The sequence below is a fragment of the Prorops nasuta genome, unplaced genomic scaffold, assembly GCF_024137725.1.
Source record: "Prorops nasuta isolate Cenicafe-Biocafe unplaced genomic scaffold, Cenicafe_Pnas_1.2 PNAS00014, whole genome shotgun sequence".
In the NCBI taxonomy this organism is placed as follows: Eukaryota; Metazoa; Arthropoda; class Insecta; order Hymenoptera; family Bethylidae; genus Prorops; species Prorops nasuta.
Window position 1 is genome coordinate 6,335,293 of NW_027116811.1, and position 19,516 is coordinate 6,354,808.

The following is a 19,516-nucleotide window of genomic DNA, read 5'->3' on the forward strand; positions in this document are numbered from 1 at the left end:
CATTTCATACCTAAAAACAATTATAAACTTTATATTTATGAATATAAACTCAACTGACCTAAATTTAATATATATATATATATTTATATAAAAATAAATAACATAGTTTTGTTACAAAAATTTACATATGTATAGATCCTCTAATACAAAACTAAATGTTATTATATGTACGAGGAAAAACAAACACAAATTACAGCATTATAAAAATAAGATTTTTTTCTTTATTTTACCACAAGTGAATTGTTGACTGTTTTAAACTTATATATACAGTTTTTAAATAAAGGCAACTCTCTTTAAAATAACAGAGCCCCCTATCTCAATTTCTCAATAAATTGTACGAAAAAGTCTTGAGAAATTAAACAGCATTTTGAATAAGACTTCATGAAGTGTGAATTAATATTTAACAATAATAATCCTTAGCGAATAGCGATACTAGATTTTCCTTTGCGCTGTAATACTCGATGACTGAGAGCCAGAAGTCTGTGTCGCTGCTTTAAATTTTTTGCACGTACGTGCTCTGATGCAACTTCTTTAGTATAATTACCAGGGAACCAGCCTTGCTCACCGTGCAATAATTTTTCTCCATGATACCAACCATCTGCCATTTTCCTTAATACGTTTATGGTGTCCCCTTGAAAAATTAGATAAGTTACTATTCATAAAATAATTTTTAGTTTATAAATAAAGTGTAATAGAATAAACAAGTTTAAATTTACGCTAATGAAGGAGAGTAAAGAATACCTGGCTGTAACGACAATTCATCCGGTTGAGCTGGTGAATAAGAATACAATGCCATGACTTGAGGACAGTCCCAAGTCTCGTATAAAGTTTCCCCAACTAAGCCTGGGTTCGGTGGTGAAACAGCTTTTAACCATCTCTCTCTTTCTGTCGTACTATCGCACATTAGAACATACTCAGTCTGACGTCCAGCATGATTCTCCAATAATGTTAAGATCATCGCATTTCTTCCAGCAAATGGGGAGTCCTCTCCTACCGGCTCCAACGTTAACAAATTTCTTTTACATGTGTCGATTACCGAATACGTGTCTTCATGAGTACTAAAAGAATTATAATAACCGTTACTTTCAATGAGTGTAATTTACAGTAATCTTATGGAACGCATAATTTACTACTAACTTACTTATGTTTAAGTTTTGTGACTAGAATATAGTCAGTAAGCAGTAATAAATATAACGGGACTTTTTGAAACCTCTTGCCAAAGGTGAGCTTATATTCAATATCAGCCTTGCTGGATAATTGCACAAGAGGCCCACTTCTAACTAAACACCTGTCGGTCAATGGAACCTGCTTTATTTTCGATGGATATTCCAATTTCTTAGCTAAGCTTTCCATTTCCGCAATTTGTGAGGCTAATCTGGCGCCTTCGTTGCATTCAGCAACAATGTAGCTAAAGTTTGACAAAACCTTCTCCCAAAGTGGTCTTTCTTCATGCTCAATTGAAAGCTTCGATAGAACTGCGTCCGCTAATAATGGTAATCTGCAAAATTGAGTAATCAATTGTAAATGAAAAATGGACATTGATATAAATGACTTTAAACACGTTGACTGACTCATTGTTGATGTAAAATTACCTCGTTATTCTTTGCATAGGTAACATTAAAAATGAATGTAAGGACAAGCTTTGACAAGCCGGCCTCGTTTCAATTTGTGAAATCATATCTAAAAACTTATGTCCTTTCCTAGTCCTGCAATGAAATATATACATTATATTTAATGTTAAAAGACCTGGCGTAATTTATATAGAAAATAGTTTAGTGGAACTGGCAGAAAAATTGTTATGTGACTTGATCACATTGAACTCCTGATAAAAGATTTCTTCAGGTACAATATCCAGTTAGTCACTGTTCGACTTCTGTAACGCAATTTTTCAATGGGGTCTAATCCTACTATATCAAATTCTTATCTAATTAAGGCGCTTTTCGCGAAAGGCAATCGAATTGGGATTAAATATAGTCGAATACAGTCAATACTTATACCCGACTGTAACTAACCCTGATCTGATCGACTTTCGCGAAAGACGCCTAATATTCATATTATTTCATAACTAGTCATCTTTTTCAAATTCTTATTATGAATAATTGATATCCCTTATACAGCGCAATGTTTTTAAAGATTGCGATTAACACGAATTTTACAAAAAATAATATATCCAGCTTCTCCTGCAAGCCTGGTCTCAATACCAAGTAATCTTAACTTGATTTTGTAATTGCAAAGAGGTTAAAGTACGTTATTGCAAGATGTCACCTTTTTTCGCCCTTCTCATAATGCAGTCTACACCCGTACTCCCTTCTAATTCTAAATTAACTGTATTCTATAATAATATGGTATTAGACTCTTTTTTGAATACTTGCAATGCAAATAGTCTATGATTCAATAATTGTCTATGAAAGCATTTCATCAGGAAATCAAGATGAGCCACATACTATATATTTTCAGCAAAATCCACTAAAATCCGTTTTACTTATGAATTGTGTGGGCTCCATTCTTGAATTTAACTTCAATGAAAATTACCTGAGTTCTTTTAAAGCGATATCAATTGTCACTTGATTTGAACAATAACTGACATATATGTCTAAACATCTTTCAGCATATTTTAATAGGACATCTGGCAAAGTATACAATAACAGATCTTCTTTCCAAACAGTTTCTAATTCACTTAAAAACCGTTCAGACTCTGCAAGTATACTAGGAACACCTCCAAATAGTTTTTCTCTTTCAGTAACAGTTAGAATGTCGTTAACTAGCTCACTATTATTCAGGAACTCGTTTTGAAGAACGTGAAGAGAGTTTAAGTACGATGCTTCTGACGTTATAATCTCAAATTTAGCTTCTTGCACCTTTTTTTCTTCATTTGCTAATCGTTCTGTAAATAAAAATTTAGTAAGAAGCTTGTATACACTGCTGTAATTATGTAAAACCTAATTTTTGCATTGCTTACTTAGAAGCCCACTGCTAATAACTTGTGGGGTTTGACACCACAATGTTCGATGACCTGGTCTTGCCAAATCTATTGAAGCAGAAAAGGAGTTTACACTTTCCACCTGACAATTTAAAAATTAAAAAAATTAACTGTTTACCTTAAGCTTAATTTTATATAAGTGTATAATTAAAAAAATATTACCTCTTCATAGCCATCTGAATCAAATTCAAAAGCATCGCGAGCTGCAGCAGCTGCATAAAATTGGTACAAAGGCTCTTCTGTTAAAGCACTGTAATTATCTGAAATGACAATTATTGCATAAGTCTTTTATTTTTACAATAAGATGGTTGTAACTAATAGATATTTACTGCTTTAAACAGGGGTGTTTTAAATTCAGAAAAAAAAAAACAACAAAATACAGATAAAATGTGGTATACAATGTAAATATAGAAGTCAAATATTTTGTTTTACATTGTTATTTAAAACTATTATTTAATATTTCAGAATTAATATTTCTATTATAAACAAGAATTTGTTTATCTACAATTTAAATCATGTGTAACCAGTACAATGGATATCTTAGATTACAACTACCGTTATAACAAAATAATTAGTGGTATACAGTTGCTTAAATCAATTAATGAGACTCACCATTATTAACAGCTGCTTCATCCGGCCTCAAAGGATCAGCTATGTTTTCTTTCTCTGATATTCGTTGATTGTACCAATTATTATTACTGTAAGCAGACTCTTTTTTATCACTGTTTTTGGTCCCACTATCACCATACAAGCTTTCATCATACAGATAAAAGGTGGACAGACTTGTTAGGTTTTTTCTAAAATGTTTCTTGAAGCTAAAATACTTTTTACTGTCAATGGAATGATGTTCACTATTATTATCTTTTTCTTCAACATTTTCATCCTCCACAGAAGTTCTTCTACGAATTCTTCCTAAGCTCCCTTTCGTAATGCTCCAGGTTCTTCTCAACATTTTCATTCGCTTTCCAATGGTCTGTGTTAAACTGACCTCTCGCGGTGGAGGTGGCATGGGTTTAGTTGGAGCTTCAATGTAATTTGTAAAATTTGAAAGTTTTTCCTCTGGAACAACTTCTGGGCGTTCAATGTGTGTTACTGGTGACTCTGAGCATGTACTTGAGGTATCTGGTGAAGTTGAGTTTAATGTTTCATAATTGCTATCCTCAGAAACTGCATCTACATGAAAAAATAAGAATACTGCGTGAATTGTAGGAGACATAACAATAAAAAAAATAATAAATCTCAATAGGAATGTGTTTACCCATATCACAAAGAGCAGTTTCACTTAAAATCTTAGTTTTCAAAAAACAAAGTTTTTCAAAGACAAATTTTAATTTCAGCACTTATTTTAGAGCTGTCAAAAAAGCATTTTTGGGATAAAACTACAAAATATTCTCGATAAAACTAAAACGAAAAAGATTAGTTAAAAAATAATTCTTACTTTACAAAGTCGAAGTTTCAAAATTGCGTTACTCTACCCGAACGATACTTCTCTTAAAATTCGGAAACCTTTGCCAAAATTGAAATCGATTTTCAAATAATGCTGCTTTTTGAAAACTACAATTTTAAGTGTAATCGCTTTGTAATGGGAATATGCAATCAAAAGCACAATATTTTATTTATTTTTGTTTATAATAAACACATCCTCAAGTTATTAAATAATTTAATAATTATTCATCAGTCAGATAGTTTGGAGAATAATAAGAGTAAAATGAAAGATGGAATCGAGTGTAAAAGTATAAGAGGATAAAATCGTAGAAACTAGAGCAAGGACTGAAAAGAGTAGTAAAATTGTGGAACGATCCTGATGTATTATAAGGATATCTGTAAAAAGATGTTGAAACATCAACTGGTGATAATTTGACCTTCTAGAACATAGCAAGACGCTTCCTGGGTATCCAAAGTTTCATCGAGGTTGACGACTCTAATCTGCACGAGACCATGGCTCCTCCTCGCTGCATCTACCTTTCCACTTCCACCACCGCTACGTCCACGCCATCTTCTCGCGTTTCCATCTTGGACACATTGACATTCCTCCTTTTCCTGCCTCTTTTTTTTCTCTCCATCTTCTTCTTCCTCCTCCTCCGTCTGCTTTCTTAACTGTCCTTCGATTTTATCCGTGCAACCGATGATCAGCACCGATCCGCTGCCAAGGCTAACAGCCACTTGAAATCATACGTGTCCAAGGTCACACGAGTCCTCACAATCCCAGCCATCCCATCCGATTTGCTATCAACGCACGTTCGCGGAGAAAGAGAAAGGAATAATTTGGAGGATAGCAGCAATAACAATAATAATGAAGTAGCGAAGTGAAAAAGAAAATAGAATATCAGGAGAAAGTAATGAAGTGATAGAATGCAATGCAAGGGAAAAATAAGAATATAAAATTTGATCTCATAAAAAAACAATGCAAAAGTGTTATTAATTAAAACATAATAAGAGTTAATAGGAAGGTTGAAATTAATTTCTTGAAATATCATTCATTGACCATTAGGAAATGTAATATCAAAAGACCAATATGCACTAATCCGATTAGATAAATATTTGTACAATGTGACCAAAAGAATTTAAAAAAACAAAAACTAATTTCAAATAATATCAGTCGAAGCCTAATTAAAAATATCGTCACTATAAATAAATAGCTTTAATTACGATTATTGTAAATTCATATATACATTCTCTTCAATTTCATTAACCCAATTTTTTGTTATAAATACTACATAAAAAAACTATATAATATTGCATAAACTCTATGATAAAATTGCAAAAGTGAGGAAAACTAGTTCAAATTTAATTGACTCGTGTCCTTTAAAATCAACCAATGGAAATTTGGTGTTTATGGGAGAAAAGTTATGTAATCCGTCATTACTTCTAACAATAGCACAAATGTAAAGTAACACGGGAAACATTGTCTATGCCATTGTTAAAAAAATTATACATTTCTGAAAATTGTCACAACAAAAAGAATAAAAGAAGTTAATAAACACACTGATTATGGTTTAAAATTGAACAAAATGAATGAAAGGTCGTTGAGGAGTGAGAGACTCGGATAAAAAAGATGTGTAGAGGTAAGTAGAAGATCGATCCGATCCAAGGACGATTTCACCGCGAAGGTGCGTGGATCCATTCACGCTCACAGTGTACTTGAGAGCCGGATATGCGTGAAACTTAAGTGTCGAAAATTTTACACGACCTTTGCTTATCTCAAATAGGACTAAGAGGGAATGTGAAGACAAACACTGATAATTCTACCTTGGGTATTCGGTCTACGTGAGATTGTTCTCGTATTCTGCTTCATCGCAGCATTTTACTCGCTCTCCTCTCACTTTAATATACTATAATAACAGCCAGAATTATTTGTTGACAGTTAACTGCACAAGTCCATTGTTATTATTATTCTTAATGTTTCTTGGAAGCGAGAAGAGTATAACTGAATATTTTTGTCAGGTTTTATTAACACTGAAAGAGCGAGTAGCTTGAGGTTCCTCACTGTTCCCCAGTCACTATTTCACTGGGAATACTGAAAGCAACTGGCCTGGCAAGTGGCAAGTGGAAAAGCGATTCTCTGCAGTCATCAGCTCAGTGCTCTGCCTTGCGCTTACATTTACTTGCGTGTCTGCTTCCCTGGCTGAACTCAACTGAACTGAAGTTTGAACTGACTCGTGAGAGGGGAGTCTTTAGCTTCATAACCAGCACAGCATTGGCGCTTTCACCTCCTGCCAAATTAAGCTCCGTTTCCACTGAATTTTGCGCTCTATTCACACATCTCTTATCATGCTTATTGAGCAACACGTACTCTTCGTATACAAGCTATAACACGTCTCAGAGCACATATATCAATATATATATATATATATATATATATATATATACAGGCATAGGCGTAGGAACATGTTTATTTTGTGAATTATAAGAGATATAATTCGAAGCTCTTTCTATTTGCATTAAAAGAGGTCTTGTGCAAACAATGACATCTTTTAGACTCCTAACAGCACGTATCCTGTATAAACGTTTCACGAATCTAGCTGAATAATTATTTATAATATTGCAACAATATTAATTAAAATTATACCAGTAATTCCAAATCCAATGCTGTTAGAAGAGAGTTACAAGGATACATGCATTTTTACATCCTGGCTTTGGAAACTCTCAAGTGCCTCACCTTATATATCTCTATCTTTCGTTATTTTGTATTCTCTCAAAACTTTAATCACAATAAGAGTTCTCCGTTTTATTCCGAGCTCTATCCAAGTTGGACTCGATGAAATTTAACTTTCGTTTCTCAATGCGAGAGTGCTTTTTACATAATCGGACAATAACAATGTGAGAGAAGAGAACACCTAGTCAAACGGTATATACTCTTGCAAGGTTGAAGCGGAAAATCCTGTTGATTGCAGCGAAAAGCAAAAGTTTCGCCTCGATAAACTTATCTAATTTCCTAGTTTGTTCGTTTGACAAAAACTTCCTGAATGTAAACAGTTCCTCTTGATAATTGAATGGATCAGCGAGAGAAGCTAAAGAAGATTTTCCTTCATGACTGCTGAGACTTTTCTTTGTAATTTACAAATGATCCTAAATCTCTCTTTAATCTTTATTCCATTTCAGTTCCAATCTCCCAGTCGTGCTGAAGAAGCGATAATTAATCAAGAATTCTTCTGCATGGGAGAGTTTAAGTTTAGCCACGTTAATTATGTTTAATTATTATTATTACATAAGATGATTTCTAGCCAGCCATACGAGCAAATTACCCGTTAATTTCTCCAACCAGTGACTGAAACTGGAATGAAACTTGTTTTGTGTATAGGTATTGCTGATGTAAATGATGTAGCTAAATATAATTTGCGAATCTTCTACTTGGAATATTAAAGCAGAGTTATCTGATTAATGACGAGTTCTACTAAAAATAAATGTAATAAGAATATAATATAATATAATTACATTGGAATGCAGATCGTTACACTCTCCTATTTTTCTATGAATCATTGACCTTCTTTATGCAGTTTTCTTTTGAAATTCTGATACGAACAACAGCAACGTCATCCAATTAATGACGATTACCATTGAAACCACGCGAAAAATTAGCAGCAGAAAACGACTATTGCAACTCACTCATGCGCGACCTTGACTATTAAATAGCAAACTCGGCGTGTTATTCTACTTAATTTACTGTTTTTGTATTGCACATGTTTACTATGAAATTATCCAGAAAATCACTTTAAATATTTTTTATAAGACCTATAACTTAGACGACTTTTTAAAATAGATTTACAAATTTGATAGTAAACTGTTGTACTTCACAAGAATGTTGCTGTCATTTCAATCGATTTTCATAGGGCTTTTCTTAATTTTTTGAAGATACAACTAGTAATATGATCCTTAAGCGGTGAACTTAAATTAACAGATTCTTCATCAAATTAACAATGCCTTTTTGACACATGTGAATTTTCTACATGAATTACATAATTCAGGTTATACTCTGTAATCTTCTCAAGCAGTCGCGTTTTAGTAAAACTATGCAAGAACGTCATCTACCTCCTTCCTCTCACAATTCAATGCTAAATGATAGAAATTAATTCTCGTACAAGTTTTAAACCAAACTTTAATGAATGAAAATTAAATTCTATAAAATATAATTAAGACTTTCCTTGTATTATTATAACAAAACAATATGAAACAGAAGCACATATGTACACTAGTGTAAAAAAACTTTAAATTACAAAAAGAAGACAGAGGCTAACTAACTAGTAACTCTGCAATCTTATTTAATAAAATTATTATCAATGAATAAGTTTTATAGAATTTTTATCAGCAGTTAATTTCATATTGTAATTTTATCCACACAACAATGAATGACGGGTGTCACGAGTTGTACCAGTGGAAGTGGAGAAAGACTCGAAGGTGAACATTCATAAATTAATGATGATTGCCAAACAAAAGAGACGAAGACAATATAAAAATAATGGGTTCTCGCGTTACTTAAAAGCTCTCCTGTGTCTTAGCTGATTCTGACGTTCTGACGATAGGCTGCTACACCACCCCATGAAATTTCCCAGGGACACATCCATCCTATTAAAAACCTTATTTCCAAATCTTGCCAAATCCTTCTCATACGTCTCTTTCAGCTGTTTTCTCATGCTAATGCCAATTGTACTTGGCACTCTCTTTCTTGTGAATTTGTTTCAATTTCTACTCAATAAATTTTAAATCAGTCCATATATCTCTCTAGCTTATTATCTTCTTTTTCAAACCTTAAATAATTTCTGTGCTTGAATTAATTAGGATTTAAATAATTAATTTAAATTGTGGTAGCAATAAAAATTAAGATCCACGCACACCTGAAGAATTATTTCCTTTGAGATCTCTGCTGAATCCTCTTAAATTTGCGAATTTTCTTTATCAACTGGCAAATATAAAGATCTGAGGAGAATGCTAGTGAACCGCTATGTTGATCAGAATTTCAGATAACCGCACAAACGTGCAAAGACTATAAATTGTATCTCCTCGTAATATTTTCCTTTTATCGTCTATCCACTTACCGTACAACGAGGAATCCCGTACAGCTTTAGTCGACGCTCTCGAATTCTTTTTCGATCTTTTCGATCGTTGTTTCCTTGCTTTCCTTGACCAGCGTTGTTGACCACTCTTCTTCTTTCCACTGCAAAAAAAAAATTCTTAAAAAGTTATATAGACACAGCGACGATAAAAATTCTGGTTATAATTAATTCATAAAATTGCATTTTTCTAGGAACTCTTTGTCGTCCAGTTTTAAATATGAATCAAGAGAAATCTGGCTTTATATTCCTATTTCAGAAGACAAACAGATAAGGAGTATTGTGTTAAAAACAATATGACGTTGAAGCAGCTAATTATGAATTCCAGTATTTCTTTTGCCACCAGTTTTCACTTATTATACTAATGCTACTTCTTCGTGGAATTAATGAGTCTTCCTATTATTTTTAATATTCGTTTGTCTTTGTAAAATAAAATAAGTTAGTACAGGCAATAAAGGTTCACGTGATTGTTATGGTTTTACCATACAATCTTTTCCACACTCGTGCATTTAATTATTATTAGCTAAACTATGCACTTTTACTGTATGCTCATTCCTGTTTTGCTCTCACTTGTCTACAGGCATATTAAATACTTGTAGAAGCCTTGACCATGAATCTAAAATGAGATCCCTTGTTCAACGAATGGTAAAAAGAATTAAAAGTGAACACACACAAAGAAGAAGACCTAGACCCAAATGTAAGCAATATAGACTGTAGTTAAAATTGCAGTACCAGCAGAATGGTAAGAACAAAACTAAAACAAATGTGCAGGCTGTAGCACATAACAATGAAGAGAAGAAAAAAAAAGAAACGTGTAAGGTCTAGGAAGCTAGGGCATAAAGGTGGTTTAAAAAATATATTTATATATGAATTTAAAGAGAAGATAGAATGGAGAGAGAGAGAGAGAGAGAGAGAAGAGTCACAGAGAAGGATTCAAATTGTTTCAATTTAGTATAACTTTTGTGACTATAGGAGTAATAGATAAGAAAGACAGAGACGAGTCAAAGAAAGCTTAAGACAAAGAATACGATATTCACCGAGCAGCATTTCTTCTTGCGAGGGAAGGCGAGTCTTCAAGATCCTCCCACTCAGATTCCTTGCTGTTTGTCAAGGTCGACTTGAGAGTGGAGCCAGCATAGAGGCTGTTGACACGTTCCTCGCTAGGAAATTCTACGTCATCGTAAACTAAATCGTCTACATTATCCCCTCCATCACTGACTCCATCCTCATCCTCCACGCTGGAATATTCGTTATTAACTACCAAATACTGATCCTCGCTGTAATATTCATTGTTCGACTCCATTGCACACAATGTTTTCTTAAACAATGTTTTCTCAAATGAATTTTCTTCGTTACTCTGCTCTCTTCTAGAATTATCTATAACGTTTCCTCCAGGCTTTGAGGGAATCTGAGGAGGGGTTTGATGGTTCGGCTGACTATCTTCATTTGCAGGAACCATTATGTCATCATAGATCTCATCATCCGGTGTCACTTCGTTTTCTGATGATACTGGTGAGCCAATGTCGTCATAATGTTCCTGTTAAAAAATTCATTGCATCATACATATTTTCTAGAGTGAAGAAATTAAGAGGAATAGAAGAGAAGCAAAGATATATTGAACAATAAAAAAACTTACTTCTGAAGAAAAATCAGGTGAGACGATATCATCGTAACTTCCATTCTTTTCCAAATTCTGTACTCGATTGCTCCATAAAAAGCTTGAATTAGCCAATGGTTCATTTTGTTCTAGCGAAGTAAACTGGCACATTGGCTCGTAAATTTGTTGATTCTCATCCTTGCTGCCCACAGAATCATTCGATTTATCAATTTTGGTAATTTCACGAGTATTGATCAATCGACTCCTCGTGGAATCCTGGATTATCTGTACGTAGGTTGTCCTATCAGTTTTATCTGTTGTGACAAAGTTTTTTTGATAAGGATAACAGCTTGATAAAGAAGGACAGCACTTATTCAGCTCTATGGCCTTAAAATGCACTTTTTAAATATATATTCAACTCTGTCTTATCTTTAAACAGCTAACACAATTTTGGTAGTCGTATAGAAAGCTTATTTATCTCTCGAGAAGCTATAATTAAGAAAAGTTAATTTGCAAAACTTGCCTGTTGAGCCTTCCCTTGAATTTCCCCCAAATTTGTCCCCCCTTTTATTTTGATTCAACGAGTACATCTGTCTTCCAACCAAGAGAGGCAAAGTAGCACACTTTTGCTCATGTGTGATAACTACAGTCTGCTCCAGATTCGACCCAACATAATTTCCATCAGCTTGTAGCCTCAAATTCGTTGCGGATGCCACGTGTACGAAATTCGTTGGCGAAGATATAGTCACGTATTTTAATTCCTCCCTCGAAAGGCTGGTGGATCTAAAATAGAGGAAGAAAGTTAGAAAATATGCATTGAAAAACTATGTAGTGGGTCTACATGCAGTAATAATGAAAATAGTCGATAAGATAAGACTACCTCTCGAAATTGGACGTTAAACTGGTTTCAGGCTGTGCAGATCTTCCAGCAGTCAAGGAAGAACTCGATTTATACTTCCTCTTCAATTTCTTAGGACGTTTTACCAAGTGACCTGGCACGTAATGCAGAACGTTCCTGGCAAAGTGCCTTTTTTTCTTGCTATTGCAAATATCACTCCCATCGTTACCTAAACTCGAAAGACTCGTTTCACTTTCAGCCACACGTTTCTCCGATTTCTTCTTCTTCTTCCTCCTCCTCCTAATTACACAGTTGTCCCATGTAGATACTTCTCGAGCTTCCTCTATGACCACAAACGACTCTTCTGATGGGACCTCGTCGTTTCTCTCACGATTTATGTCTAAATTTGCAGGGTCCATAAAATTGCAATGCTTTACAAAACTTGCAGAATTTTCAAGGTCTGCAAAACCTGAGGAATCATTGATGCTTGTAGAATTCTTTGCAGAACTTGCAGAATTTTCAAGACCTACAAAGCCTAAGGAATCAGTGATGCCCGTAGAATTCTTTGTAGAGCTTGTAGATACCTCAAGTTCTGCCAAACCTGAGGAATCAGTGGTGCTCGTAGAATTTATTGGATTTCCATAATTGTCCAAGTGTTCAATGATCTCGAAAACTTCTTCTTTTTCCTTTTGTTCTGCATTCTTCTTGGGGTTTTCTATATTTTCTTCGGACTTTCCAATCTCTCCCTCAAAATTCTTCACGCAATTTTCCACCATTTCTGATATCCTGCTTGTAATTTGCTGAAAGCTTTCTGCTGGTTCTTTAACTGCTACCTGGCTGCTACATTTTAATATATCTGCATTGTCTGCAACCACCTCATCTCGAACCTCGCTATGCAAACAGTTTTCAGACTCTTTAGGCAAATTCCTATCTACGATATTTCGCAAGGGACATTTCAATGCCTCAAAAATATTTTTCCTCTCTCTCAAAGATTTCTCCGCATATCCTCTACTTATCTGCACACTTTCAGACCTCGACACCTTTGCAGACAAATCACCCAAGTCTTCGGTCTTCTTCTCAGGTGTTCTCAAAGACAATTTAGCGATTTTCAAGTCATCCTCAGAGACTTTAGAAATATATTCCTGGCTGTTTTGCTTAAATCTCTCAAAATTCTGCGAAGTTTTTTCGTTATTTCTATCCAAGCTAGCTGTCCTCGATGGATACAATGAGCTGACGATGGAATCCCCGTTCAAACCAGTCTGAGAGTTTTTCTTATTGTAAAAATAATTGGCAGACCTGGATTTGTCCGAGGTGAAGCTCTTCTCCGAGCAATGAATTCGATTTGAAAAGTTCCTCGAACTTTCGATAAGCTTCTCCTTGATCTCTTTGATGCTCCTCGTACATTTTGTGTCCTTTACGTCATTCCCGTCTTTAACAATTGCTTTCACACTATTGAGATTATTCGCGTCCTTCGAGTTGATACTTTCGTTGCAATCTTTCGAGAAATTCTTTCTGGAATTAATGACTAACGTCTGATTCACACTATTTCTGTCATTAATATTGCTGGTCTGGAAATTCTGAAAATTACCGATTCGACTTTCCTTTTTCAACTCAACCACAGAATCCAAATCTGACTTTGTTTTCTCCAAAACGATCGTGCTTGATTTAGCCTAAAAATATTTTAAAAACCATTAGAACATAAAAACCTTTCAATTCTTTTAAAAAATGGACACAATTGCAGACTTTAAAATATATTCTTGTAGTTTTAGGATTAAAAGAAATATAAACTAGCATTCCTAGTACTCTCAGACCTATCCTAAGAATTTTGCAAATAGGATTACGTTCTCAGTATACATTGACTAGTAAAGTTAACGAGACTTGGATCCTCGATGGAAAGCTGGCACGTTGTAACACAACGAGCCGCTCCTTTTTGAATTATAATGCACCGTTTGGTGTCCCTCTACCAATGGGTTTAATCGATCCATGTCTCGCGAACGACTCACGTATTTTGTTCAATTCAATTGCAACTTTCGCCGTAACTCATCCCATACATACAAAATAGCAGGGAGCTTTGCAAGATCAGTTGCTTGGAGTAAAATTAAAAGTACTGCAATTAAATTTTGCAATTGTTATAAAAGTATACCTAGAAAAAAAACATTTTATTTAAATAAATCTCATTTTAAATATTTACAACAAAATATTTTACTCAGCCTTAATGATACACATTATTCAAATAAAATAACATTGAATATAAATGGATTTATATTAATTTAATATAGTGTTAAATATTTATTAAAACTGAATAAAATACTTCATTGTAAATATTTATATTATAAACAAATTTAAATTAAATAATTATTTTCTTCATGCACAGACAAATTGTTTTATATGGATGTACCTGAAGATTGGATTGTTCCTGGTTCACTTGGCAGTTGGTGCAAGAATCAGAATTGGAGTCTGGAACCTTTTCAATGGCACTCTGATGCTGAAAAGGTGGTAGTTGTAGTGGCAAGCTAGCTCTCCCCATTGCTAATTTGTCTATCGTCGCGTAAACCACTCTCTCGCTCTGTAAACTCGTTCTTCTGTCTCCTGCACTTCCGTTGTTCCTGTACAGGAAGCTCCTGTTTGCCTTTGGCGAACTGCTCATTTTTATCCTTTCCTCCGTCTGCAATCTCAAGTTCCAGAAAACGTGTGCAATAATCCTTTCCTGCTCGCTCTCTCCATTCGAAAAGGCAAAATCTAACTCAACATTTCTACCTTTTATCCACACTCTGTAAATATACAAAATGAAAGAATAATTATCTCAATAATTAAAAGATTAATTAAAATCTTTTATATTAATATATAATTAGTCATCAAAATAAATTATCATTTAACTGTGGATCTTTATGCAAATGTAGAACTTTTTAAAAACGTATTTTTGAAGAAATGGTTTATTTATATAATTTATTTGGAAATAAATTTTTTTACGGTTTTAAAATAGCATAAAAATCTACAGTATAATTATTTCTATATATTAATTGATATTTTTAAAGCAAATTTGTTCAAATTAAGATTGTATGTGAAAAAAGCTTCAAAATTATTACAGAATAAATATTATGAAGATAAATTTATAATAACATTTATATACTACACATTGTGTGTCGCAATTAATTAAACGAATTTTACTGGATAACTTTAATCTCAGGATAAAACCCTGAGCATTATTGAAATTGGAATCCAGAAAAAGTTACTCGTCACTCACGCTGATCAAGATATACTATATTATTGTACGAAAATTAGTGCTCAAATTTTTCAAATTATTAAACAGACAAAAAATTATAATTAAAAATCTAACAAAATTTGCATGGCATAATAAAAGTCTAAGGTTTATATTGAAACCACAAACGTTCAAAACGTTTGACGCAATGCTGAGGTATCGTAATTGTGTTGTTAAAATGCATTATTTATATCATGCTAAATGTTTCTTCCGTTAAGTAAACTCAGCAGATCTTTGAAACCGCTTTTTCCTGAAATTACATTTTCGTAAATCTTTGTACGTATAATGTACAGTATAATAATAAAATAATCTCTAATTAATTTACCATCACGTTTTTCTATACTGCTATACATAATATACATAGGACCTGCACAAAAAAATTATCGTGTTTAATTTTTTGAATAAAGTATAAAAAATTCCTCGATACTGGTGTAACTTTGAGAACGATGCCAAACAAAAGGTCGTTGTTTCTCTTCTTGTTTCGTCCAGTAGCAGCCGATAAGAGAACTTCGAAACGAATCGTGCAACGCGCTTTCTTATCGCTTATGTTCGGTCATGATTGTTTCCATTGTGTGCTCGCCTACACACAGTACACACACACATAAAAGTTAATTAACACATGTGTATTTTCCAGGGACTCGTTTGCAAGAAAAGAGCTTGCCCGCGGTTACTCGCACACTAATACAAATATTTTGACAAAGGCCTGTGTACTCGATTAACGAAAACGAAATATGTCCAAGTTCTTTGACACGATTAAAACTTACTAAATCTAGAGAGGGGGAGGGGATGCATAAACACAGGAATTTGCACACATATAAACTCAAATATAATGGGTTTATCGGAGAACTTGGAAATATGAACACTTCTTTCATCGTATAAATATATATAGGCCTTAACTATGGTTTTGTTCGTTTTAGCACACTGTACTTTCTACACTTTCGGTATTTATACAACACTAGCTCGTTAACGCAGGTATATTTTCTAGAGAATGTTTTCAACAAAGGCTTTTGTATGTTTGTACGCACACACACACACGCTTGCACATTCGTATTTAAATATTAGTTTCGATGACTGTAATTATACTTTCTGTACTTCGGTATTGATACGCATACATAGACACACAAGAATATTGATGCAAGTACAATTGCCAGAGACTCGTTTACAACAATAGTTTATTCGTACTTACTCATACATTCATATAAATTAGGCGTACAACTGGTTGTTACATCAAATTTCAAAGAGCTTTAACATTAAAACTAGCGACAAATCTTTTTATACACATAAATTTAAATTTAAAGCAATCATTTTTCGTTGAGTGCTATTGTCTTAATGTTAAAATACAAAGTAAGCTCAAGATTACATTTAACTCCTTAATTAAAAAGAGAGGTCTTGATTTTTATCTTAGGACTTTTTCTGAATGATTTATTAATTGTATCAAAAAAGGTCCTGTACAAAAATATGCGTTTTGTATTTTATATTAACAGAATATTTATAATCTATCCTTTAGGCATGTTAAATGCGTCATCCTATAAAACTTTTAGGTTGATTGTTTTTGTATTGCTTCACTTTTTCGATATAATAAAAACAATAGCATTCTTTCTCTTCTTCGAAAGAAAATTTCATAAAAAATTCAGATTACCAAAATTATAAAAATATAAGAATTGATATTAATCAGCTTCTAATTATGGTATCAGGAAAAAATAAATTGGCTCCTTCAGCCATTAGCTTTTTTAAATGAACCGCAAATAAAATTCGTGGCCAGCAAATTCCTTACAATTTCCTGCAGACCAAGAAAATATTGTGAATGTACAAGCATTGAAAAAAGTTCAGATATCACTGAAATTTCAAATCATTCGATAAAAATCATCCAATTCGTCATTGATCGATTAATAAAATAGTTATAAAGAAAATTTTTAATTTTATCAACAAATAAGTACACTATTGTAATTTTATTTATTTTTTTTTTTCTAATAGCGACTTATGATAGATAAATTCAAGTTACTTGACTATATCTAACAATTCACTATTTTATTATTATATTTAATTCATTATTAACTCTCTTTCATAGTGCAACAAGAAAAAAAGTCGTGCCAGCACCGAGTGATTTTTGTTGTTAAAAATTTCAATGATACACAGCATATTTATTGTTTAAAAATAATTGAAGTTATGTATTTAGGCAGAGTTACTTAAAGAAAAGGGTCAAACAAACGACACTTTCTTTACATTTTTGTTATTTTTACGTAAAGATATAAACTTATTATAGCTAGGGCTTATTAAAATATTTACAATTCAAACAAAATCATGTTTTTGAATAAAAATACTTGAGAATAGTGATACAATAACAATTTAAAATCACTTCCTATACCATCCAATAAAAATATAAGCGAGTTTTTCATTTACTTGATACAATATCAAAGCAAATTTAATTTTGTCAACAAAACCCCCAATTATCCTACAATGCATGCTGGAGTTGCAGATAGTGCTTATTAGTTATTTTGTAATAAAAAAAAGCCACAATTTTTACTTTTCACCATTGCAAACTATTCATCCTTATCTTATCTTATCAATGCCATTTTATTGCTTCAATATTTCTCTCATCACTTACACGTAATTCTAATTATGTTAAATTGATCATCGTCGCAAATAGAAACGGACGTTTAATTAATCTCATCCAATCGTTTAAAGTAGGAACGAGAAATCTTTAAAACAAAAAACAAGCACCCAAAATCGACCATTAAATTTAAAAAAAGAATGCTTGCAGCTACGAGCCAAAGTAACTTTAATATTTAATTAAAAATTAATTAAAGTACCTTTCTTGAAATAAGGGGAGAAGAGAGAAAAAATAATACGATCTTTTGTTAAATCTCGTATAATGACGATGAATTCCATTAATACTTGTTGTAGTCAGATTTTATGGTAATCAGATATTTCTAGAATTTAGAAATACTCTTTGTTTTCAGAGATAAAGTCAATCACTACTCTCGAAGCATGTTATTGGCTAGCTGGGTCGGTAAAACTTAATGATCGATAGTGAAAAGTATTAACTATGCACTATAAAATGTTAATACGACTATAATTTCAGTTGGTGTAACTGATACATCAAACAAAGATTTAGCTGGTAAACATAAAAAGAGTCTATAATGCTTTAAAATCTTTTATGTTTACATTATCAAAAAACACAGCTTTCCATTGTACAGTAATACACTGAATTTATTTGAATCGTACGACTCGATATTACAAGTTACGCACGATTTAGCAATTAAGTGAAAAAAGGAATTTTTAGCTTTCAGTACCCTTCGCATTCCATACTCGTCCGATATCCTGTAACGTAACAGTTAGAATAAGGTATGAAACGTTGAAAGCATTATTTTGAGATACATGGTATAGATAGAGGGAGGTTATTTAGTAAGAAATTTGAATGCTTGGTGTAAATAGTCGTTCTCGACGCTCAAATAAACGATTAAGATGTCTCTGGCTAATCGAAGAAACGATGTCATAAGAGAAGAATGGCACGCAACATCCGCGAGAATGGCAGTTTTTCACGCGGGATTTGCTGCTAGCTTGCCAATCTTCTCACGTCCAATAAAATTCTTCGCTTTGCGAAAGGAACGGTAAACGCAAATCTGCGAACGTTCCCGTAAGCAAGATTACTGCTCAAAGATCACCAACATCTATCACGGTCCATCGAAAACATTGGTGAATCTAATGATATACGCTGTTTCTCAATTAACTCATTTAGTCATTGTCAAATATAAACACAAACTTGAAGCTATCTTTTTTCTTATCGGTTTTTAATGTTAATTAATCCGTCATCTGATCTATAAAGCCTAGGAGGAAGCAACGAATTTTATGAAACAGATTTCTCTTAAGATTAAAACAGTTATTTTCATTTTATCGTCTTTCCCAGGGTATACCGTCATTGAAACTGATAAATTTTGATCACTAGGATTTGTATTAAGAGCGAGAAAAGTATAGTAAACAATTTGGAAAAGCTTACTGTTTGAAGAACACTGATGGCTGATTTCCTTAATAATAAACATAATTACTTGAAGGGATTGGTCACGACACTGTATTTACACTATTTACATAGTCACACGTGCGCAGAAATTCGATGATAAGCAGATAAACAGACGTACGAACAGTTTAAGAGTCAGCGGTCAACTGCAAATTGCACAGGTGCTCCGAAACGCTCCACTAAGATCGATCGTCATTGGCCAATCGAGCGGCAAATCACGGACATGCGCGATCTGCGTGCGTAGAGAGTGGAATTTTCGAACGTTTCCCTGCGTGTGAC

At 33.3% G+C, this 19,516-nt stretch overlaps 1 protein-coding gene across 1 annotated transcript; it reads right to left on the minus strand.

Annotated features, from left to right (window-relative positions):
• Nucleotides 1–416: 416 nt before the first annotated feature.
• Nucleotides 417–19,478, minus strand: Exn (Ephexin). Its single transcript, XM_066735078.1, has 15 exons — nt 19,220–19,478; nt 14,362–14,734; nt 12,006–13,633; nt 11,649–11,908; nt 11,165–11,439; nt 10,566–11,065; nt 9,514–9,632; nt 3,593–4,153; nt 3,143–3,240; nt 2,960–3,062; nt 2,533–2,884; nt 1,593–1,706; nt 1,142–1,498; nt 742–1,058; nt 417–631 (listed from the first exon to the last, which is right to left on the minus strand). The coding sequence occupies exons 2-15, from the start codon at nt 14,608–14,610 to the stop codon at nt 417–419; spliced, it is 5,148 nt and encodes a 1,715-aa protein (XP_066591175.1). The 5' UTR covers nt 14,611–14,734; nt 19,220–19,478.
• Nucleotides 19,479–19,516: the final 38 nt, after the last annotated feature.